The 23914-nt window shown below is 65.2% G+C and overlaps 1 protein-coding gene across 1 annotated transcript in view; it reads right to left on the reverse strand.

The window, feature by feature from the left end:
- FLNC (filamin C) overlaps positions 1 to 23914 on the reverse strand; it is a 29824-nt gene that overhangs the window by 5199 nt on the left and 711 nt on the right. The window contains 39 exon segments of the mRNA XM_036401489.2: positions 416 to 676; positions 1516 to 1638; positions 1731 to 1883; positions 2551 to 2754; positions 3077 to 3238; positions 3820 to 3993; positions 4121 to 4249; positions 4443 to 4583; positions 4669 to 4756; positions 5496 to 5743; positions 5841 to 5864; positions 6306 to 6495; positions 6863 to 6946; positions 6948 to 7020; positions 7111 to 7234; positions 7694 to 7861; positions 8310 to 8470; positions 9157 to 9319; positions 9806 to 9979; positions 10640 to 11237; positions 11590 to 11852; positions 12464 to 12581; positions 13152 to 13321; positions 13533 to 13623; positions 13765 to 13925; positions 14323 to 14446; positions 14835 to 14978; positions 15371 to 15484; positions 15606 to 15799; positions 16678 to 16814; positions 17218 to 17344; positions 17690 to 17827; positions 18217 to 18417; positions 18977 to 19139; positions 19810 to 19887; positions 20011 to 20129; positions 20678 to 20828; positions 21228 to 21325; positions 21617 to 21865. Coding sequence (XP_036257382.1) covers positions 416 to 676; positions 1516 to 1638; positions 1731 to 1883; positions 2551 to 2754; positions 3077 to 3238; positions 3820 to 3993; positions 4121 to 4249; positions 4443 to 4583; positions 4669 to 4756; positions 5496 to 5743; positions 5841 to 5864; positions 6306 to 6495; positions 6863 to 6946; positions 6948 to 7020; positions 7111 to 7234; positions 7694 to 7861; positions 8310 to 8470; positions 9157 to 9319; positions 9806 to 9979; positions 10640 to 11237; positions 11590 to 11852; positions 12464 to 12581; positions 13152 to 13321; positions 13533 to 13623; positions 13765 to 13925; positions 14323 to 14446; positions 14835 to 14978; positions 15371 to 15484; positions 15606 to 15799; positions 16678 to 16814; positions 17218 to 17344; positions 17690 to 17827; positions 18217 to 18417; positions 18977 to 19139; positions 19810 to 19887; positions 20011 to 20129; positions 20678 to 20828; positions 21228 to 21325; positions 21617 to 21865 — 6282 coding nt within the window.

Below are 23914 nucleotides of genomic sequence, written 5' to 3' on the forward strand. Positions count from 1 at the left end.
GGCACTCCCCATCAGCACAGCAGCCCCCGGGCGTGTGCCAGGGAGACTGTCCCAGGTGTGTCCTGGGCACACACAGGTGGGCCCTTGTGTGAGCACACACAGCTGTGTGCAAGGGCACTCCCATGGCAAGTGTGCCCAGCTCTCATGCGAGCCCACTTCCCTGCACACCCAGTCCTTGTGCAAGCACAGCTCTGTGCAAACACACACTGATGCTCCAGTGCATCCAGCCCTTGTGCAAACACATTTCCCTGCACTCACACTCCCCTCATGCCCACCCGCCCTTCGTGCAAGCACAGTGCCCTGCACACCCAGCCCAGGTGTGCGCTTGCCCCTCATGCACCCGCAGCCCTCGTGCCATCCCACTTTGCTGCACAGCCCCAGGCACAGCCCCCGAAGGAGCCGGGGCAGGACGCACCCTCGTGTGTGCGCGCGGGGGCTGCGAAGGCGCCGATGCCCTCGCGGGTCCCAAAGGCCCCGAAGGCCCCGAAGGGCTCCGGGGGCGCGCGGGGGAAGGCGCCGCCCACGCGGGTCGATTCCTCCACGTGCACCTCGCGCGTGGTCTCGCCGCCACGTGTCTTGCTGATCTCAGTGCGCTCCGTGCGTGTGTACGTGTGGCTGCTGCGCGTGAACGTGCGCGTCAGCCGCTCCTGCGCCGACACCATCTGGAACCAGTTCCCTGGGGAACGCCCCACGGGACACAGAGGGACAGTGCAGACACATGGGGACCACAGGGTGTGAGCACGGAGGGGAAATGGAAGGGTGCACAGAGGGGTGACGGGGACACAGGAGGATATGGATAGATGTGGCGATAAATAGACAGAGGGATGGATGTGGTGATGGGAGGAGATGTGGATGAGTGGAGACATGGAGGGACAGACAAGGATGGACACAGGGATGATGGAATCATGATGGGTGGAGACATGGGGGGTCACAGGGTTGGAAGTAGAGAATGGTGTAGGGAGGGGTGGAGCCAAGGGTGGATGAAGCCAGAGATGGACACGTGGATAGGTGCAAATGGACACACAGACATGTGGATGGAGGCATCAGTGCGGGGTGGCACGCACAGTGGGATGCAAGGACACAGGCACAGGCACACAGAGGGACACAGACATGGACACAGACGCACGGAGGGGAGAGAAAGAGGAAGCAAGGAGAAATCAGAGCTGGAGTGGCTGAGATGTGTCTCCATCCCCATGGCCCACAAAGCAGGAGGAGGAAGAAGATTAGGATGGGGAAGAGAGAAGAAGAGGAGCAAGAGAAGAGGATGATGGAGCATGAAGAGGAGGATAATGGAGGATGAAAGATGGGAAGGAGAAAGAAGAGGAAGAGGAGAAAGAAGAGGAAGAGGAGAAAAGAGGAGTAGAAGGAGGAGAAGGAGGGAGGGTGAGAGGAGGAGGGAGTAGGAGGAGGAGGAGGAGGAGGAGGGGGAGGAGGAGGAGGAAGAGGAGGAGGAGGAGGGAGGAGGAGGAGGAGGAGGAAGAGGAGGAGGAGGAGGAGGAGGAAGGCCAACCCTACCAGGGATCTTAAGGTTGAGGTCGCAGGTGCTGCCAACAGTGGCGATGGAGGGCGCCTGCCGCCGGCGCGTGATGCTCTCCTTCATCCGCCCCTCACCCGTCACCTTCACCGTGAAGGGGCTCCCTGTGGGACACAGTTACCTCAGTCACCCCCTGGGGGTCCTAGCACCCTTCCCCACCACAACCCTCTGTCCCCCATGTTTCCCTCAGCCCCACCTGGGACATGTTTGTCAGCAAACTTGATGTTGATGATGTAGTTGCCAGGCTCAGTGGGGCAGTAGGTGACTTTGCAGGTGCCATCCTCCATGTCCTCACAGTTAATGTCCACCTTGCTGGGGCCCTCAATGGACAGACCCAGCCCGCCGTAACCTGGGTGGACATGGGGACATGATCAGCGGTGTCCTATGGAGGCTGTCCTGGTCATGGTCAAACCATGACCACAGGCCCAAACTGTCCATGGTCACCACCCAATCCCAGTCATCACCCCTGTCCTGGCCACGGCCATGCCATGGTCACCACAGCATCACCCTCTTGGCTGCACCATGGACATGGCCACCACTCTATCCTGGCCATGGTCATACCATGCCCATAATCATGGCCACCAGCCCATCCTGTTGGCCACAGCCATGGCATGGCCTTAGCCACCTTTCACCTGTGCATTGGTCATGCCACCACCATGGTCACCATCCCATTTAGATGAAGGTCACAGCATAGCCACCACCTGATCCTGTGCTGGCCACAGCTGTAGCATGGCCATGGTCCTCAAATCATCCTGGCTATGGCCACATCGCCACCACAGCCACCATCCAACCCCAGCCAGAGGGACCATCCGGCCTTGGCCATGACCATCATCCCTTCCTGGCCACATGTAGCTTTGGCCACCATCACACGTGGCCTTAGTACACCACTGCAATAACCATGGCCACCACCTCATCCTTGGGTGGCCACAACCTACTCATGGTCATGGCCATCACCCCATCCTGCCCTTGGCCATGGCTACCCCCTCACCCACGGCCATCCCCCACCATGTCCTCACCAGCGCTGCGTGTGTCCACGATGAACTCAGCTACCTCAAAGGTGTGGCCCTCCAGAAGCCCCTGGCCCCACACCTTGACCCGGCCAGCATCACCAATCTCTGACTGTCCCACCAGGATCTTGAAGGGGCTGTTGGTGACGTGCTGCCCACTCTTCCGCACGCTCACCACGTGCTCACCCACCTCCTTGGGTGTGAATGAGATGCCTGAGGAGGACACAGCGGTCACACACCACCACCAGACTTGGCCACCACGCATGTACCATCCCCATCCCCTAGCCACCGCCACCAGCCCCTGCCACCTCCATCAGCCCCTGGTCACCATCCAAGTCCCCTGACTATGGCCACAACCCCCTGCTGACCCAATGCCACAAGGCCACCCATCCCTGTGACCCCATAGCCCCACTGTTCCCTGTCCTGACAAGTTCCCAGGTCCCACATCCTCCTCTCATGTGCCCATGTGCCAGTTCTCCTGTGCCCACATCTGCATGTCCCTGTGTCCCCGTGGTGTCCCCGTGTCCCTGCACACCGATGTGGCGGTTGGGCAGCCTCTTGAGCAGGCACGGCTCCTCGTTGCCCGAGGGTGCGCGGATAGTGGCCGCCAACAGGCTCAGGTCTGTCTCTGCGATCTTCAGGGACACATCCGTTGAGGTGCCCACATTGAGCTGGGACGTGCGCATGGAGTCATCCCCTGCAGAGATGCCATCAGCAGGGACATCAGCCCAAGGTGGACGACAAGATGAGTATGATCCCAGGGGTGGTGGAATGATGTTCCAAAGCCCCACAAGGTCCCAATGGACATATGGAGAGGGTCCTCAGAATCAGGGGTTGCCCAAAGATGTGTGAATAGCATCCTCAAGGCCATGGATAGAGTCCCCACAAGGTCTACAGGGCCTTGTGATGGGGTCCTCAAAGCCCTATGACACCCCCATGGCCATGGGTTGGGGACTCCAAGGTTTCACAGTGTCCCCAAGGCCATGGGAGGGGGGATCCTGGTGGCCAGGGATGGACAAGAGACACCACAGCTGTCCCAATGGCCATGGGGCAAGTGTGCCCATTACCCCACAGGTGTCCCCATGTCATGGTCTTTGTGACCCACAGGTGCCCCCATGGTCAAACAAGTGCCCCCACAGCCTCGCAGGTGCCCTCATGGCCATGACTCCGTAGATGTCTCCATGGCCAACCAGGTGCCCCCATGGCCACGCGGAGCCGCCAAGGACCCCCAGAACTCCCCCAGACCCCACTGTGCACTGTGCCCCCAACCTGTCTCACCAGTGATCTTGGCAGTGAAGGGACTGCCCGGGATGTGTTTGTCATCAAAGCGCACGATGATGCTGTAGTCGCCAGGGGCTGTGGGCAGGTAGGACACGGTGCATGTCCCGTCCTTGTTGTCCTGGCAGGTAATCTCTGCCTTGGAGGGACCTTCAACCGCGAGGGACAGCCCACCTGGAGGCACAGGCATTGTCAGAAAGCATGGGACAAGGGGTGTCAGGAGGCAACAGGGGTCTCCAGTCCCTCCTGATGGCACTGGGGGGTCCCTATGACCTCCCAGCCCCCCTTGGCCATCACTCACCCTCGCCAGCATCCTTGGTGACAATGGTGAATGTGCACGGCTTGTTGACCATCCCATGGCTCAGCCCAGGCCCATAGGCACTGACGTGGCGTGGGTTGATGGCATCCACATAGAACTGGAGGGGACTCCCTGGGGACACAAGGGACAATGATCAGAGACCCATGGGGACACCCCAACACAAGGGTGACCAACCATGGACCCCACAGAGACATTCCACAGGGACATTCCACACCGTGGTGCATGCCTGCCCCACAGGAGTCCAGCCAGGGCACAATTATATCAACCTCCCTCAGCCACCTCCCAGTGGCCCCCAGTGGCTCACCGGGGATGTGGTTGCCATCGTAGCGAATGTCCATCTCGTGCAGCCCCTTCTCAGAGGGGGCATAGTGCACTGTCACTGTCCCATCCTTGTTGTCGGTGATGCTGGGCCGTGCTGTCTTCCCCGAGGGCATCCGCACCTCACCTGGGGGTATTTTGTCAGTAGGGGCACCAAGAGGAGGGCTGGTGCCTGAAGGGGTGGTCCCCATTCCCACAACCCTGTGCTGTACCTGTGATCTCACCCTTCTGCACCGTGAAGGGGATGACGAGGTTAAAGGGCCGGAGGTTCTCCGTGGTGGCTGGGGGCTCCTCCGTGGCCTGATCGTGGGGCAGAGAGGGAGGGTGAGAACCTTATGGTGGGCTCCCAGCCCCAGGGTGGCCATAGAGGAGACATGAGAATGCCCAAGGTGTTCTCCTTGGGTTCTCCCAGCCCTTTGAGCATCCTCATGACTTCCAAACCCCATGGTGTCCACCATGATCCTAACTCCCAACACCACAACCCTGGCCCCACAGTGCCCACCATGGTCATCCAGCCCCACAGTGCCCACCATAGTCTCCCAACTCTCAGCTCCATGATGGTCTCACCATTGTTCCAACACTGCCCCTCTGTGGTTCCCCAATTCCATAACTCCCATCATGGTCACCCAATCCTGCAGTGCCCATTGTGCTCTTGCAACTACACGCTGACTGACCCAACTCTCTGTCCCTTGGTGTCAACCATGGCCCCAGTCCTCTGTCTGTTGATGCCTACCATGATGTTCCAACCCCACCATGGTTTCACCCTGGTGTTCAAAATCTGTCCCACGCTGTCCATTGTGCCCTTGACTCTTTGCCCCTTGGATCCACCACTGTTTCCCAACCCCACAGCCCCACCTGTCTGCCCCACAGCACCCAGCATGATCATCCAACCCCACGGTGCCCATCAGAGTCCCAGCTCTCTGCCCCATGGCACCCACCGTGGTCTCCCAATTCCATGCTGCCCACACCGTGGTCTCCCGAAGTCTGACCCATCACAACTCCCCCAGACTCACAGTGCCCCCCACAGTGCCCCACTCACCATGACATGGAAGGGGCTGTTAGGGACGTGCTCCCCGCCAAAGCGGATGGTAATGACGTATTTGCCGGGCTCAGGAGCAGTGTAGAAGATGTCAAAAGTGCCATCGTGGTTTTCCACCACATCCACGTCCAGCTCGGCACCATCAGGTGTTGACACCTTGCAGGTGACCTTGCCCTGTCCCGCTGCCTTTGCATCCACCGTGATCACCGTCTCCTCCCCGATCTGGATCGTGGGGCCCAGGCAGGCACCTGCAGGGGAGGGTGGGCTCAGGGCCACGGGGGGACTCCAAACCTATCCCCCAACTGCCTCCTCCCAGCCCCCCAACTGCCCCCTGGCACCACTTACCCAGTCCATGGCCCCCAATGGATACTGCAAGAAAGACCAGGGAGAGCGGTGAGAAGGGGTTGGGGGGCTGGGGGTGCCGAGGGGGCCGGGGGGCTCCGGGGGGGCCGGCACATCCTGTCCTGGGGGCACCCGTTCATCCCCACTGCGCTGCGGGGCAGGTCTGGGGGCGGTGTCAGGGGTGCTGGGGGGCAGCCACGGAGCCATGGGGTGGTGGGGGTAAGGCAGGGGTGTCTGGGGTGGGTGCTGTGGGACAGCAGGGGGACACTGTGGGTCAGCATATGGATGTTGTGGGGCAGGAGGGGATGCTGTGGGGCAGGAGGGACGCTGTGGGGCAGGGAGGGGTGCGGTGGGGCAGCGAGGGGATGTCGTGGGGCAGTGAGAGGATGCTGTGGGTCAGCAAGGGGATGCCAGAGGCCAGCAAGGGGTGACATAGGTCAGCATAAGGACACTGGGGGGCAGCCCCACCTGTGACGAGGCACTTGCTGGCATCGCCAGAGGGCACGGCCAGGACTCGGAAGGGCGATGCAGGGATCTCGTCGCCCCCGTACTTGACAGTGCTGGTGTAGCGCCCCGGCACGTCGGGCACGTAGGACACTGTGTAGGTGCCGTCCCCGTTGTCCCGGATTGAGGCCTTCTTGGGCTGTCCCTCGGGGTCCTGCAGGCAACCCCCATCAGTGCCCTGTGCTGGGGGAACCCTGTGGGGCTCAGCACCCCGGGATGTGGGGAAAAGGGCACCATGTGGGGCTCAGCACCCCAGGATGTGGGGGAAAGGGCACCATGTGGGGCTCAGCACCCCAAGATGTGGGGAAAAGGGCACCATGTGGGGCTCAGCACCCCAAGATGTGGGGAAAAGGGCACCATGTGGGGCTCAGCACCCAGGGATGTGGGGAAAAGGGCACCATGTTGGGCTCAGCAGCCATGACCCCCCCTGCACTGACCAGGATCTGGACTGTGAGTAGCCCACCCTCAGTGTGCCCCCCACAACCCTCACACTCCCCCGTGTCTCCCCCTCACGCACTGACCAGGATCTGCACCGTGAGCAGTCCCTCGCCGGCGTCGCGGGCGTCAATGGTGAATTCCACGGGGAGGCTGGCAGGGATCCCTCCCTGCGCTCAGCCCGGGGCCACTCGCCCGCACCTTGCTGGCATCGTGGGTGGGCAGCGCCGTCACCTTGAAGGGGCTGGGGGAGGCAGGGAGTCAGGAGGGTGCCAGGATCTCCAGGCTGTGTGGGGATCCTGTCTCCCTGTGCCCACGCGGGGCAGGGTCTCACCTGCGTGGCACCTCCTGCCCCCCATACTTGACAGACACGGTGTAGGGCCCATCGGTGGCTGGGGTGTAGGTGACCTTGTGGGTGCCATCACCGTTGTCTCGGATCTCCACTGGCTCCGACAGCCCTGCGGGGCAGTGGGACATGTGGGGTGGGGACATGTGAGGCAGGGAGACGTGTGGGACAGGAGGACATTGGGGGTATAGAGCAGCATGTAGGGCACAACCTCCCTGGGTGGATCTGAGTATCCCTGAAGAGGGCACCCCATGGAGTTGGACACCCTATGAAGAAGGGTATCCATGGGGCTGGATGTCCTATGGGGTAGGACACTCTATGGAGCAGGACGTCTACAGGTAGGACACCCTATGTAACAGGGGACACCGTGAGGCAGGACACCCTTTGGAACAGGGCATCCATGGTGCCAGACAACCCAGGAGTCAGGGCACCCCAGGGGGCAGGACTCTCCATAGACCATGGGATCCAAGGGCCAGGACATCCTACGGAGTAGGACAAGAGGCAGGACACCCCAGAGGTCAGGACACCCCACGAGACACAGGCCCCCCATTCCCCCCATGGCCCCACGTACCAGTGGGTCCCAGCAGTGTCACCTCCAGGGCTGCACGTCCCGCAGCACTGACGTCCACAGTGAAGCTCTGGGGCAGCCGTGCACGGACACTGGGGCCCAGCCCTGGCCCCGAGCATGTCACCTTGGAGGCGTCCACAGCATCCCGCACTCGCACCCGGAACGGGCTCCCTGTGTGGAGAGAGGGGTCAGGGCATGAGGGAGGCAGCATGGGGCAGCTGGGGATGGGGGCGGTGTGGCCACTTGCCAGTGTGAGTGTGGGGTCAGTGTGGGGATGGGGTCAGCGTGAGGACAAGGTCAACGTGGCCATGAGCTCAACAGGGGCACAGGGACAGCGTGGCCGTACAGTTGGCGTGTCCATCATGTGCGTGGACACTCTGTGGGGCCAGTGTGTCATAAGGTCAGTGTGGCCATGGGGTCAATGGGAGCCATGAGGACAACATGACCATCGGTCAGTGTGGCCACAGGGGTACCAAAGCCATGGCCATGGGGACAGCACAGGCAGGGGACAACTTGGCCGGGGAGCCACCGTGGGTGGCATGACCACAGTGAAGCCCTGCGACCAAGAGATGACAGCCAGGACATGTCCCCCCACCCCTGTCCCTGTGTGTGCCCGCACCAGGGATGGGGTGGCCGCCGAAGGTGATGTTGACGTCGTAGTCACCAGGCGTGAAGGGGACGTACTCCACTGCGCAGCTCCCGTCCTTGTTGTCCTTGCAGGACATCTTCGCCTCTGAGGGACCCTCGATGGCCAGGCCCAGCCCCCCAGTGCCCGCGCCCCTGGGGACACGCCACCACTCAGAGAGGTGACACAGGCACGGAGGGGCCAGGGGAACAACTGCCATGGTGGGGACATGGAGGTGCCACCTCCCTGGCAGGGGGAGGGAGGTGCCACCTCCCTGGCAGAGGTGGCACCTCCATAGCAAGGGGACAGAGATGATATCCTGGTGACATGGGATGGAGGTGGCACTTTCATAGCAGGGGGGGAGATGCCTCTTTGGTGACATGGGATGGAGGTGGCACATCCATGGAAAAGGACACAGGTGGTAGAGGATGCAAGAGGTTGGGTGTGGGACCTCCATGGCAGAACATAAAGATGCCAGAGTGGTGGCATAGGATGGAGGTGGCAGGCTGGTGATATGGGATAGAGACGGGACATGCACATGAAGGGCACAGGTGCAAGGGGATAGTGGTGGCACTTCCACGACAGGCAGTGGAGATGGTGGCTTGGGAGGGAGGTGACATCTCTGGGGGAGGAGTCTGTGGGTGTGGGAATGGAGGGACTCAGGGCTGGTGCCCACCTGGTCTCCGCACTGAAGCAGGGAGCCATGCCCACCCCAAACCCCCCAACACGGACAGCATGAGGGGTCCGTGGGTGTGGAACATGGCTCGGGCAGGGCATTTGTAGGGCAGGGATTTGGCCTTTGGGGAGCAGGGCTGGGTTGAGGCTGGGGGTCAGTGCCCACCTGGTCTCCACAGTGAAGTGGTTGGCAGTGCCCACCAGGCCGCCCTCCAGGCCGGGGCCGTGTGCCCGAACGCGGGTGGGGTCGCAGCCCTCGGCCACCCCCACACGGAACGGGCTCTTGGGGACCGCCACATCATCGTATGTCACCTCCACCAGGTGCAGTCCTGCGACAGGGACACCATCACACACTGCCCATGGAGGGGGCACAAGGGCTCTCTGCGGTGGGGATTCTCAGGGGATTTTGGGGGTCCCTCAGTAGGGTTTGAAAGGTCTTGGGGGTTTTGGGGATCCCTGGATGAGGTTTTTGGGGAGGCTGGGAGTCCCAGATTGGGATTTTGGGGGTGTCTCAGGGGTCTTGGGGGTTCCTGGTTCTGGGGATCCAGTGGGAATTGAAGGGGGTCCCCCCTTGGACATGGTATGGGAAGGTCCCTCCCTCTCTGAAAGTTCCTCATGAGGAATGGAGAATGCCTGGCCAGGACTTGGGGTCCTGGGGGAAAGTTGGAGTCTGGTGTAGAAGCAGAGTCCCTGGGGGAGCTCATGGAGGTTCCCAGGGGGCTGGGGGTCCCTAGGGGTTTGGGAGTCCCCCGGGATGTCTGTGTTCTGCAAGAGGACCTGGGGGTGTCTCCCGGGGGCTTGTGGGGGTCCCTCACCCTCCTCGAAGGGTGTGTACTCCACGCGGTAGGTGCCATCGCCGAGGTCGGTGACGAAGGTGTCGATGGGGGTCCCTGAGGGGTTCAGCACCCGTGCCCGGACGTGGGGTCCCCCGGTGGGGGCCAGTGCCCGTGCATCCACCGTGAACTCAGTGGCCACCTCCCGCAGCACTCCTGAGGGGTACAGGGTGGTCATGGGGACCCAGAGCTCACCTGAGGGTCCCTTACAGCAACCTCTGAGAGCCCATTGCCCCCTCGGCACACACAGGGGCTTCAGGGGGGAACTGGCACACCCTTGGGGTCCCACCCCACACCCTCTGCATCCCCAGAACTTCCTCCCAGGAATGAGGGGAAAACCACAGGGACCCTGAGTAGTGGTGAGGGCAAGGGGACAGGGGGAGTTGCCTGTGGGGTGCCCAGGAGAGCCCCCATTAGAGGGGATGCCCATGGGGAAGAGATGTTTGTGACCACGGGAGTGTCCACAGTGACGGGGTTGTCCATGCAAGGGGGAGGTGTCCATGGAGGGATGTCTAGAGGGTGCCCAGAAATCCCCTACGTGAGAAGAGCTGTCCATGGGGTGCCCATGGGGCTGGGATGCCCATGAGCGGGGACGTCCACAGAGAGGGGACACGCACAGGGATGAGGTGCCCACGGGGATGGGGTGCCCATGGGGATGGGCAGCCCACGGGGATGCTCATAGAGGGGAGATGCCTGCGGTGGTGTCCAGAGGGGTACCCAGGAGGAGGAGATGCCCACAGGAACGGGATGCTGCTGGAGAGAAGGAGACCCCCACCCAAGGGAAGGAGGTGCCATGGTGAGCGGCCCCTCGCTCACCTCGCGGCTCCACGCCTTTGCCGTAGACCTTAACGCTGCTGGTGTCCACGGCCGGGTCCACGGTGACGCGCACGGGGCAGTTGGGCACCGGGAGGCCGCCGTAGTTGATGGTGATGGTGTAGGCGCCGGCGCAGGCCGGGGTGTAGGTGATGGCGTAGGTGCCGTCACGGTTGTTCTGCACCAGCACCTCGGCCTTGACGCCGGCCTCGGAGCGGATCTCGATGGTGAGCTCGGCCTCGCCGGCCTGGGAGCAGTCCACGGAGAAGACGGCGGCCTCGCCGGCGCGGCCGCGCTCCAGCCCTGGCCCTGAGGCCGTCACCTTGGCGGGGTCGAAGGGCGCCGTGACCGCGGCCGTGAAGGGGCTGCCCGGGATGTGGCGCCCGGCAAACAGGATGTTGATGTGGTACTCCCCGGGCGCCGTGGGTAGGTAGGACACGGCGCAGGAGCCGTCCCCGTTGTCCTGGCACTCGATCTTGGCCTCGCAGGGCCCCTCCACTGTCAGCCCCAGCCCCCCACTGCCCGCGCCCTGCGTGGCAATGGAGAACGGGGCTGGGACCCCAACACGGCCGCCCTTCAGCCCTGGCCCCGACGCCACCACCTGCAGGCACAGGGACACATGGGGGGTCAGGGGGAACACAGGGACAGGAGGAGATGAAGGGCACAGAGGGACACGTAGGGGGCAAGGTGACAGAGGGACACGTAGGGGGCAAGGGGACTGAGGGACAGGTAGGGGTCACTGGACCCCCAGGTGACTGCCCTGCAGCCCCAGCCCCGAGGCCACCACCTGCAGGCACAGGGACACATGGGGGTCAGGGAGGACATGCAGGGGTTATGGGGGTATAGGCACATTTGGGGCTTGTGAGCAGCGCGTGGGGGTCAGGAGGGCAGAGGGACACACAGGGGCTGGGACACAAACAGATCCCTGTGGCACACGCGTGTGCCAGGCTCACCTTGGAGGGGTCAGGGGGCAGCAGAGCCTCCACAGGGAAGGGGCTGCCTGGAACCGGGTGCCCATCGTAGGTGACCTCGACGCGGTGGGGCCCCTCCTCGGAGGGGGTGAAGGTGACGGGGTGGGGGCCCCCAGGGGGGGCAGGCCCCACTGTGCAGGGCACGGGGCGCCGCGAGGGGCCCGTCACCTTCACCTCCAGCTGACCCTGGCCTCCTGCACCCTGGGCCTCCACCTGGAACTCCTGCACCTGCCCCACCTCTGCCTCTGCAGGGGAGTGGGGGGTCAGAGGGGCACCCTAAACCCTAGGGTGCCCCCAGACCTATGGAGAACCCCATACCCAGATGTGTCCCCCAGATGCGGGGCAGGGTGTGTGTGTCTGTCCCAGGGTGTGTCCCCTCCACCCAAGGGTGTCCCCCATATCCAGGGTATTGTTTCCCCACAGGGTGTGTGCCCCCCCCCACCATGCCCCCACCCATATCTGTCCCTCATATCCTGGTTGCTTCCATGCACAGGCAGTCCCAAAGCTCTCCAACTAGGGTGCCCCCCAACCCACCCTTGGGGCCCCCAAGCTGCACCCCATAACCAGGGTGTGTATCCCCCACCCAGGTACCCCCACATGCACTGTCCATGCCCCCATGTGCTCTCACCCCATGCTGAACCCCACACTCAGGAGTGCCCTCCCCCAGAGTGCCCTCACATTCAGAGTGCCCCCCCAGACTGATCCTGTCCCCAAGGTGTCCCCCCCAAGGTCTCTTCCCCCAGGGTGCCCCCAGTGCTCAGGTGTCCCTTCCAGGGCCCGCCCCCCACTCCACGCCACATGCAGGGCACTCCCCTCCCTCGGGGTCCCCCCACCATTCCCCCAGTGCTGCACTCACTGCTGTTGAGCCCCTGCACCTTGACCTTGCCCAGCTGCAGGGGGGGAGCCACAGTGACGGGGAAGGGGCTCTTGGGGATGGGGTCCCCCCCATAGGTGACCACCACAGACAGGGGGCCCTGCAAGAACAACTGCACTTCAGGGTGTGCCTGGGGACCCCCACACAGCACCCAGCCATGGGGCAGAGGGCAGGCACCCAGGGGATGGTGCTGGGGGGTTCCAAGGGGGTGCCCACAGAGCCATAAGGCTGAGGGGGGCTGGCGGTCACCCATGGCTGCTGGGGAGGGTAAATTCCCAGGGGTGAGGGAATCCGTGGACCTGGGGGTGCCCTGGGTTGACAGGTACACGTGTGGGGCTGCAGCTGCCCCTAGGGGGGCCCACAGAGGTGGGATGTCCATGGCAATGGGGGGGTTCATAGGGGTGGGTTGCCCAGGAGCTGGGGGTGCCTATGGGGAGGGGGTGCTCATGGGGTGCCCCTACACACTGGGCTCTGTGGGGGGATGTCCTTGGGGGAGCCCAGGGAATGGGATGTCGGTGAGGGGGGCCCTCTTGGGTACCCCATGGGCTGGGGAGCCCCTGTATGTTAGGCATACATTCCCCCAGGGGGTGACCCTGTGGGCCGGGGTGCCCGCACTGGTTGGGTGCCTCCATGGGATGTTGCCCGGGGTCCCGGTGCCCCCAGCACGCACCTGCTGCAGTGGGGTGTACTTGACAGTGTAGGAATAGTCGTGGTTGTCGATGACCTCGAAGTCAGCAACCGCCGGGCCCGGCCCCGACCCCACGAACCGCACGTCCAGGGGGGCCTTCCCCGCGCCCCGCGTCTGCACGCGGAAGTGGGTGGGGGTCCCCACCTCCACCCCTGCGCCACAGCATCAGCTCAGGTCACTGCAGGACCCACAGCGCCCACAGGACCACAGTCCCTGCCCCACAGCACCCAGAAATGGGTGGGGATCCCCACCTCCACCCCTGCCCCCCTGTGTCGGCCACTCTGGGACCCACAGCACTCACAGCACCTGCCCCACGGCACCCATCACCCCCACCCCATGTGCCCCACCCCACTGGCCCCTCACCTGTCCGGCTGAGGCCAGGTCCCTCGGCTTTGACCTTGCTGGCATCGTGGGATGGGTCCACCTTGATGCGGAAGGGGCTGGAAGGGATCTCCTGGGGACCAAGACCAGGGCACAGTCACACGGGGGCTCCACGGCGTCAAAGCCCCGGCCCTACCTGGGCCCCGGGGCTGGGGGCACCCCACAGAGGGCAGGACGGACTCCAGGGGATGTGGGGCAGTGCCAGGACCCTGACCTGGTTGGCAAAGAGCACCATGATGGTGTAGAGCCCCGCGCCCGGCGCCGTGTACTTGACCGTGAAGGTGTCGTTGTCATTCTTGATGATGTCAAAGTCGATGTCAGCCTCCAGCGGCCCCACCACGCCCGGGGCACACTTGATGCCAATGCTGACGTCACCTGTGGGGGTGGCTGGGTCAGTGGCCCTCCCAGGGGGACACCAAGGAGTGGGACCAGGGAGAGGGGGCAGGGGGCTGGATCAAGACTGGAGGGGATGGACAGGACTGATGGACCAGGATCAGAGATAATGGACCAGGGATGCAGGTGCAGGAACAGAGATGCAGACCCAGGAGCAGGGACAATGGACCAGGATCAGGGATGCAGGATCAGGGAAGTAGGACCAGGGATGCAGGACCAGGGATGTAGGACTAGGACCAGAATTGATGGGCCCAGAAAAAAGGACCCTTGATCCAGGAATGATGGAGCAGGACTGGCGGAAATGGTCCAGGACCAGGGATGCTGGCCCAGGGACACAAGCCTCATGCCCACAGAGGAGTTCCCCCCTCATTGCACCCACCCTGTCCAGCCTCACTGCAGTCCACGGTGAAGTAGGTGGGTTCGTTGGCCTTCAGCCCCGTCTTCTCCACACCTGGCCCGTGCACCTTCACCCTGCTGGGGTGGCTGCCCTCACCCACGCTCACCTGCGGGCCCACAGTGTTTCATGGGGCAGGGGCACAGACCCCTCTCTCCCTGGCACCCCATGGGACCGGGACCTCCAACACCACCACCGGCACCCTGCCTCCATCCAACCACTCCAGACTCCCATCCCCAGCACTCCATGAGACCCCAAGCCCTACCCCAGCACCCTATGGGTCTGGGACCTCCATCCCCATATCCAGCACCCCATGGGACCCCCATTTCCATCCACATCACCGCATGGGCCCCAGCCCTACCCTGACCCCCAGCCCCATGGGACTCCCATGCCCCACACCTGACACCTTAACGCCCTCCATGACCAAGACCCCCTCCCCACACATCAAGGGCACCCCCACGGCCACCCCAGCACCCATGGGCCCCCACGACACCCACACGGAAGGGGCTGTTGGGGGTGTTGACGCCCCCCCAGGCGACGATGACCGTGTGCTTCATGGCCTTGGTGGGGACGTAGACACAGTGGAAGGTGCCGTCGCCATTGTCCTTCACCTTGATGTCAATGGGGAAGCCCTCGGCGTCCTGTGAGCAGCAGGGGGGAGGTGAGGGAGCCCAATGGCACTCAGCGTTGGCCAATGGCACCCAATGGTGCCCAATGGCACTCAGCATTGGCCAGTGGCACCCAAAGGTGCCCAATGGCGCTAACCACTGGCCAATGGCACCCAATGGTGCCCAATGGCACTCAGCATTGGCCAGTGGCACCCAAAGGTGCCCAATGGCGCTAACCACTGGCCAATGGCACCCAAAGGTGCCCAATGGCTCTCAGCTTTGGCCAGTGGCACCCAAAGGTGCCCAACAGCACCCAATAGTGCTTGAGGTGCCCAACAACACTGAACGGAACCCAGCATTGTTCAACAGTACTCAGAGGTGTTCAACAGCACCCAGTGTCACCCAGCAGCCCCTAGAGCTCCCACCTGTGCATAGAGCTTGAGGGGCCCCTTGCCGGCACCACGGGCGTCAATGGTGAACTCGGCTGGGCGATCCACGATGCAGCCAGTGGGCTCCAGCCCTGGCCCAAAGGCCTTCACCTGTGGAGGGGGGGGTTAGAAGGATGCAATGGGGTGCTGGCACCCCCAGCACCCACAGGTGAGGTGCAATGGGGCGCAGCAGGGCACAGCAGGATCCGTGGGTCGCCATGGGTCGCAGCACCTTGTCAGGCCAGGAGTCGGGGGGAGCGGGGCGGATATCAGCCATGAAGGGGCTGTCCCGGATGTCCTCGTCGTCACAGACCACGTGCACGGCGTAGAGCCCCGGCTCCGTGGGCCAGTAGCGCACGTCGCACGAGCCATCGCCCTTGTCATCGCACTCGATGCGCGCCTGGGATGGGCCCTCGATGGAGAACCCTGTGGGCACCGCAGCCACCGTTACCTCTGCCTGTGCCACCACCCCCAGAGCTCGTCCTCCCTCTGTGCCTGTGCCACTGCCCCCAGAGCTCATCCTTGTCCCCTCTGTGCCTCTGCCACCACCCCAGAGCTCATCCTTGTCCCCTCTGTGCCTCTGCCACCACCCCCGGAGCTCATCCTCATCCCCCCCGCCCCATGCCTGTGCCACCACCCCCGGAGCTCGTCCCCCCTCTGTGCCTGTGCCACTGCCCCCAGAGCTCATCCTCATCCCCCTCTGTGCCTGTGCCACCACCCCTGGAGCTCATCCCCCCCCTCTCCGCCGTGTCTGTGCCACTGCCCCCAGAGCTCGTCCTTGTCCCCCCTCTGTGCCCAGGCCCCCAGCAGGGTGACACCTAACATGTCCTTATGTCCCCCCAGACCACTGTCCCCTCTCTGTGACCATGTCCCCCCAGTGTGGCACCACCCGTGTCCCCCTGATCCCACTGGGGCCACCCCCAAACTGCCCCATGTCACCACCTCTGCATGCCTGTGTCACCACAGCGGTGGGAGACCCCACTATGGTGCCCATTCTCCAGCCTGTCCCCATGTCCCCAGTGGGTTTTCACGCACTCTGTGCCCTAGTCCCCACCACACTGGCACCCCCCACAGTGCCACGCTGCCCCATGGTGGCCCCCATTCTGTCCATGTGTCCCCACCCCATGTGTCCCCACCCCACCAGGGTGTCACCCACGCACACCCTTGTCCCCACCACAGGACCCCCAGCCCTGTCCCATGTCACCACCACGGTGCCCCAACCCTGTCCCCATGTCCCCCCCCTTCAGGGCTCACCCAGGGTCCCCACCACAGTGCCCCCCACCTCCACACCCCCCCCTGCTCACCGAGTGTCCCCACTTCAGTGCCGACAGCCTCCACCACGAAGTCTGCAGGGCGCCCCACGACGCCGCCCTCGAGCCCCGGCCCCCAGGCCCGGACCTTCTGTGCCCCCGGCTGGGGGGACACCTGCACCTCGAACGGGCTGGGGGCACAGGCAGGTGTGAGGGGGGCTGTGACACACCTGTACACACCTGTACACACCTGTACACACCCATCCCCTCACACACCTGCACATTGAATGGGCTGGGGTAATGGGAGGGAGGGGATTACACTACACCTGCAAAAACCTGCACCCCCAGGTCCCCCAGATATGTCCCACTGCTGGGGGGACACCTGCACCTCAGATTGGTCGGGAGGATGAGGGAGGGCTTGTACCCCCCACACACCCCACATTCCCCAAACCCCCCACCCCAGGGGCACGCCTGCATCTCAGATGGGCTGGGAGGGTGGTGGGGCAGTGAGGAGCGGGTTTGTACATCCCCCGCCCCCCCCCTTCGCACAAACCCACCCCCTCCCTTGCCCCTGCCCCCGTGCTGGGCACTGACCTGCGAGGGATGGCGTAGCCGCCCCAGGTGATGGACACCTGGTAGGTGCCGGGCACCCGGGGCACGTACTCGCACTCGTAGACGCCGTCACCGACGTCCCGCACCGTCACCGGCTCCTCCGTGCCCCCTGTGGGAGGGGTCAAATGAGCACCCACCCCAGGGCACCCCCAGCCATGCACTCCCATGGCACCCCAACCCCTGGTCAACCCCAGGATGGCCCCCAGCCATCCAACCTCCATGGACAGCCTCATGGGACCCCCACCCGCGCACCCACCTCCCCGTGGTCACCCCCACGGTGTCCCCAACCCCCGACTCCCATGGGTCCCCCATCTGTATCCATTCCATGGGGGACCCCCACACGTACACTCACCCCATGCCCCCCCCTGTAGGACCCTCCCCACATCCTTCCAGTGGCCAAGCCCACGGTGCCCCCAGGCTGCCAGCCCTGCCATGCTCCCACAGTGGCACGTACCTGGTCCCCGCAGTGTCACCCGCAGGTCCCCGCTGCCCGCGCCCCGCGTCAGAACCTTGAAGTCGGCCACGTCCTGCACTCGGACGCCCCGTGGCTGCAGCCCCCTGCCCGTGGCCCGGACCGCCGAGGGGGTGCAGGCTGCAAATCCCGTTAGCACCACCGGGAACCAGGGGCACCCTGGGGAACCCCCAGGGACAGGAACGGGGGTGTCCCAGGGCTGGGAGTGGCACATGGGGATGCCTTGGGGATGCCCTGGGGACAGGGGAGTGCCACGGCGTTCTCAGGGACACAAGGAACCAACCCCTGGGGACAGAGGTGCCAGAGGGACACCCTGGGGAGTGTGAGGGGACCATGGGTTCACCCGTGGTCACTTATTGGTGTCATGGACCACCACGGTCACCACTGGGTGCCTTGGGGCCACCGTGGTCACAGCTGGGTGACGTGGGGCCGCTGACAGGTGTCATTGTCATAGCTACAGTGGCCACAAATGTTCAGGAGCCACGTGGCGACCCAGGAGGGAGCCTCACCTTCAGCCACGTTGACAGTGAAGGGGCTCCTGGGGACCTGGGCGCCGGCGTAGGTGACACAGATGGTGTGTGGCCCTTCGAGGACGGGCCGGTAGGTGCAGCGGAACACGTTGTCCCCCTTGTCCTCCAGCATCACCTCCACTGTGTCCCGTCGGCCCTGGGGGTCCGTGATCACCACCCCCACATCGCCCGAGCCAGCCCCTGCCATCGCCAGGACACGCGCTCAGTGCCATGGCCAGGCCACTGTGGGGACGTGTCCCCAAAGTCACCCAGCCATGCCATGGCCCTGTCACCCTGACAACATGGCTCCACGGCCACCAGGCCACCCATGGCCACGGCAGAAGAAAGACACAGTCTTGGTGCCACTTGCCATGCCATGGCCCTGCCACCATTAGACCACCCCATGGCCATGTCACCACAAAGGTGTGGCCCCAGGGCCACCAGGTCATGCTACATGGAGGCCACCTCGAGGACACGTCCCCCGAGCCACCTGGCCATGCTGGAATGAGGAGGTGTCCCCAAGCCACCATGAGATCATGCCATGGCCCTGCCACTCCAAGGACACAACCCCAGGGCCACCAGGCCACCCCATGTCATCACGAGGACATGGACAGTGCCAGTGTGTCATGCCACAGCCACACCACCACAAGGACACGTCCTCCAAGTCTCTGGGCCATGCCATGGCCGTGCCACCATGAAGGCATGTCCCCAGTCTCCTGGCCGTGCCAGGGACATGTCCCCAGAGCCCCCAGTGCCCCACCTGCGGTGTAGATGTCGAAGTAGGTGGCCTTGTTGGCCACGTTGCCCACGGGCTCCAGGCCGGGGCCGCGCGCCGTGACCTTGCTGGCATCGCCCAGGGCCATGCCCACATTCACCCCAAAGGGGCTCCCGTCGATGTTCTGCCCCGCAAACAGCACTGTCACCTGCAGGGCACGGGGACAACAAGGGCGTCAGGGGACACCAAGGGGGTCAGGGGACCACAGCCCCCACGGCCACACCACAGCCCAGGGACACCCCCATGGATCCCCACAGACATGGACAGCACCTGGCACACCCCAGGGACACCCTCATGGATCCCCATGGACATGGACAGCACCTGGCACACCCCAGGGACACCTCCCAGGATGGCAAGCTGAAGAGGAGCCCCGCCCCCCTCCCCAGCAGTGACCACCCCAGGGACTCCCTACTGTCCCCTCCAGGGACCCTAAAGCAGAGGACACCCAGGAATGCCAACGGGACACTCCAGGGTCCCCCATCACAGCACCTCTCCCCAGAGGCTTCAGTGTGGCACCCCAGGGACCCTACAGGGCACCCCAGGGCCACCCAGTGCCACCCCCAGGGATCCCAAGGGGAGCCCCCCAGAGATCCTTAGGGACCCCCTAGGGATCCCCAAACTCCACTGTGCCAGGGGTCCCCCATTCCCCGTGGGGGGGAGGCGTGGGAGGGGCAGCCACCACTCTGGGACACGGGGGTGTCACGGGGCGGGGGTGTCACGGGGACATCCCAGGGGGTGTGTTATGGGGGTACAGCAGGGGGTGCTGCAGGGAGGGTAGCACGGAAGGGTTGCCTTGGGGGGGTCACCAAGGGGCTCACCTTGTGCAGCCCCCCAACCTTGGGGACATAGGTGACGCTGTACGTTCGCTTCTTGTCATTGTTAGGGACGACCTTGGCCTGCGGTGGAAGAGACCCCAAAATGGGGGAAGGGGGGGGTGACACAGAGCTGGGGCACTGGGGGGGTCTCCCAGAGAGGGAGACTGGGGGAGCCCCCAGAGGGGGGGCCAGGACCCCCTGTACCTCCTCAGTGTGTCCTTCGGGGTCCTCAACGTAGACCAGGACCTCGCCCACGCCCGCCTCGAGGGTCTCCACGGTGAACTGGGCAGGGCGCAGCACCACATTCCCCTGGGGCTCAATGCCTGCACAGGGGGGGAGTCAGGGGGGGGGCCAGCCCCCAAAATGCCCCAAAACCCCCCAGGACTTTGGGCCTCCAGGTTGTCCTTGGTGGCAGCAGGGGGTCAATGGTGTTCTCCTGAGTATGGGCAGGTGAGCCTGGCAGGACTTTGAGGGGTCCCTGCTCATAGGGGGACTCTTGGGGAGCCCTGGGTGGGGAGTGGAGACCCTGGGCTTTCCCTCAGGTGTCCCTGGGCACAGTGACAGCCCAGGACTGGAGAGGAGTCCCTGGGCTGGGGGGGGTCCATGGTTTACTCTCATGCCCTGACAGCCATAGCCCCCAGGTACTCTCTTGTGCTGCGCTGCAAAGCCCCCACGGCCCCCACCCGGTACCCTCCCCCTGTGCCCCCTGTGCCCCTGAGCTCCCCCTGCCTGGGCTCCGTGCCCCTTTTGTGTCCCATGTCCCACCTGTGCCAGGTCCCCAGCCCCCTGGTGCCCCAAGGCACAAACCTCCCCCCTGTCCTGGGACCCCAGCAGCCCCCCAATTCCCCCCAGCTGCCCCCCAGCCCCGTACCGGGCCCGTAGGCGCGCGCACGGCCAGGCTCGGGGAGCCGGGGGCGCACGGGGGCCCCCGGCCGCAGCTTGGCCTTGGGGAACTGGGACAGGTACGTCATCACCGAGTGCTCGTCCACGTTGGGGTCCACGATCTCCTCAGGGGCGATCACCTGGCGGGAAGCCCAGCACCTGTCAGACCCTCCTGGCACCCCCACCCAGGGGGACCCTGCTGGGGAACCCCCCCACCACACACCCCCCTGGCAGGAGGGGCCCCTGACACCTGCCTGACCCTCCTGAGACCCCAACACCCTCCTGAGACCCTCCCTGCCCTGCTGGGGAACCCCCCACACCCACACCCCCACCACACCCACGGGTGCTATGGGGTACCCAAATGCCCCGGGACCCCTGTGGGTCCCCAAGGACACCCCAGACACGCCCTGGCACCCCCAGCATCCTCTTCCAGTGCCCCCCCTGCCCGTTCCTGCCCTGCCCCGTACCTGGGCGAGTGCCAGTGCCCCCCCATGTACCTGGGACCCCCCAGTGCCCCCCACGCCCCCCAATGCCCGTACCTGGGGGACTCCCAGCCAGTCGTCTGCCTGCTGCATGGCCTCCCGAGCGTTCTGCACCGGCTTGTTGGGGTCCCATTTCTCCCAGTCTGGGCACAGACCTGGGGGGCAGAAGGGTCAGGGGTGCACCCTGTCCTGACCCCCGTCCTGACCCGCCATCCTGACCCCCCATCCTGACCCCCCCATCCTGACCCCCCATCCTGACCCCCCCTTCTGCGCCTGCTGCCCCCAGCATCTCCACCATCGGTGTCCCCCGAGCCAGCCTGCACCCCGTACCCCCCGTACCCCCCGTACCCCCCGTCCCCCTGCCCCCGCCCCCTACTCCCGCCTCCCTCGGGGCGCAGTTGTCCCCCAATTTGTCCCCCGTTTGTCCCCCCGGCCCCGCCGCTCACCCGGGGCGCAGTTGTCCACCAGCGCTCCCAGCGCTTTCCCGTCGCGCCAGTCGCGGTTGAAGTTGGTGATGGGCAGCTGCGGCACCTTGTGCTGGATCCAGCCCAGCAGCCGCTGCTTGGGGGTCTGGTGGCGGCCTTCGTCGTCCTCCTCCTCCTCCCACATGGGCATCGAGATGGAATAGTGCAGGATGAGGGTCCAGATCAGCCCCAGGATCAGCTTCAGGTTCCCGTCCACGATTGCTTTGCTGTCTGTGCGGCAGAAACGGGGGGGCTGAATACCGAGATCCCTCGGGAGTCCCCCCGGGGCACCCCGACATCCTGTGGGACCGGCTGGAGAGACCCCCGCACCCTGACAGCCGCGGAATCAACCTCAGGGTGCCGTGCTGGCAGTCTGCGGGAATGGGGATAATGGGAGGGCCTGCCTGGGGCACCCCGGAACCCCACAGCACCACCACGGGCACCCCTGACACCCCGGAACCCCACAGCACCACCACGGGCGCCCCTGACACCCCGGAACCCCACAGCACCCCCACGGGGATCCCTGACACCCCGGAACCCCACAGCACCACCACGGGGATCCCTGACACCCCAAAACCCCACAGCACCACCACGGGGATCCCTGACACCCCAAAACCCCACAGCACCGCCACGGGCACCCCTGACACCCCGAAACCCCACAGCACCACCACGGGCACCTCTGACACCCCGACATCCCGTGGCACAACGGGGTCGACCCCAGACACGTCCCGGGGCACCCCGACACCCCCGGCAGTGCCACGGGACCCTGCACCCAACACCTGCCTGGGGACATCCCAGAAGCGAGGGAGGACCCCCCGAGCACCCCGAGCCCCCACACCCTGCAGGGACCCCAGCACCCGCCCTGGGGGGGCACAACCCCGGCCGCACCCGGGGGACCCCAGTGAGCGCCCAGGAACGCCACACCCTGCCCGCCCAAGGCATTCCTGGAGTGCCGCCGTGGGGAAACTGAGGCAGGGGAGGGCTGGGGGGGGGAGGGGGGCCCGAGGCATCCCGGTCCCTCCCCCAGCGCCCCGCGGAGCGGACCCTCCCCCGCTCCCTTCCCCCGCCGCTTCCCCCCACGAGCGATCGCGTTTCAGGGAGGAAATGGGGGGATGTGGGAGGGGGCGGGACAAACCCCTCCCCGCCGGGAGCTCCGGGGGGCAACACCTGGGGGTGCCTAAAACTCGGGGTCACACCTGGGGGGGTGCCCAAAATTCGGGGTCACATCTGGGGGGTCCCGGGAGGGAGCAAAGACGCGCGTGGGAGGGGAGGTGACACCGCGGGAGGGGGTCTGGCAGCCCCGGTCTGGGCGTGCGGGGGGGGCCGTGCGGGGCCGGGTGTGCGGGGGGGCCCCAGCCCTGCCCCGTGCCGGGGGGGTCACCGTGCAGCTGTCGGGTGGGGGTGGGCGCTGGGGCCCTGCAGGGGTGGGTGCGAGTGCGGGCCGGGCCCCCCCGCGCGTGAGCTCAGCGCCCCGGCCCCGGGCCAAGCGTGAGCTCAGCCCACCCGCACGGCACAGCCCGGCTCGGCTCGGCTCGGCACGGGCCGGACCCCCCCCCCCCCATGGCACGGCTCGGCTCGGCACGGGCCGGACCCCCCCCCCCATGGCACGGCTCGGCTCGGCACGGGCCGGACCCTCCCGCATGACACGGCTTGGCTCGGCACGGGCCGGACCCCCCCCCCCCCCCATGGCACGGCTCGGCACGGGCCGGACCCCCCCCCCCCATGGCACGGCTCGGCTCGGCACGAGCCGGATCCCCCCCATGGCACGGCTCGGCACGGGCCGGACCCCCCCCCCCATGGCACGGCTCGGCACGGCACGGGCCGGACCCCCCCCCCCCCCCATGGCACGGCTCGGCTCGGCACGGGCCGGACCCCTCGCTCGGCGCGGCTCCGCGCGGGCCGGCCCGCACACCGCACCGCCCTCGCACACGCACCCCCTGCACACCCGCCCGGTGCCTCCAGCCTCGCACGCTCACCCCCGTTCCCATCCCTCCGCCGCTCTTGCACACTCATCCCGCTCCTGTCACCCCTGCCCTTGCACATCCATCCCATTCTCATCTGTCCATCGGCCTCACTCTTGCACACACCCTCCATTCCCATTCATCCATCACCCTGCTCTTGCACACTCACCCACGGGCCCATCCTCATTTGTCCATCACGCCCCTTGCACACCCATCCTCCACTCCCACTCCTGCAATCCCCACCCGTGCACTGTCACCCTATTCACACCCATCCATCCCTTTACACACCCATCCAAGTCCTCACTTGTCCACCCCTGCC

This window comes from Molothrus ater, chromosome 5, assembly GCF_012460135.2.
Source record: "Molothrus ater isolate BHLD 08-10-18 breed brown headed cowbird chromosome 5, BPBGC_Mater_1.1, whole genome shotgun sequence".
NCBI classification, from domain to species: Eukaryota; Metazoa; Chordata; class Aves; order Passeriformes; family Icteridae; genus Molothrus; species Molothrus ater.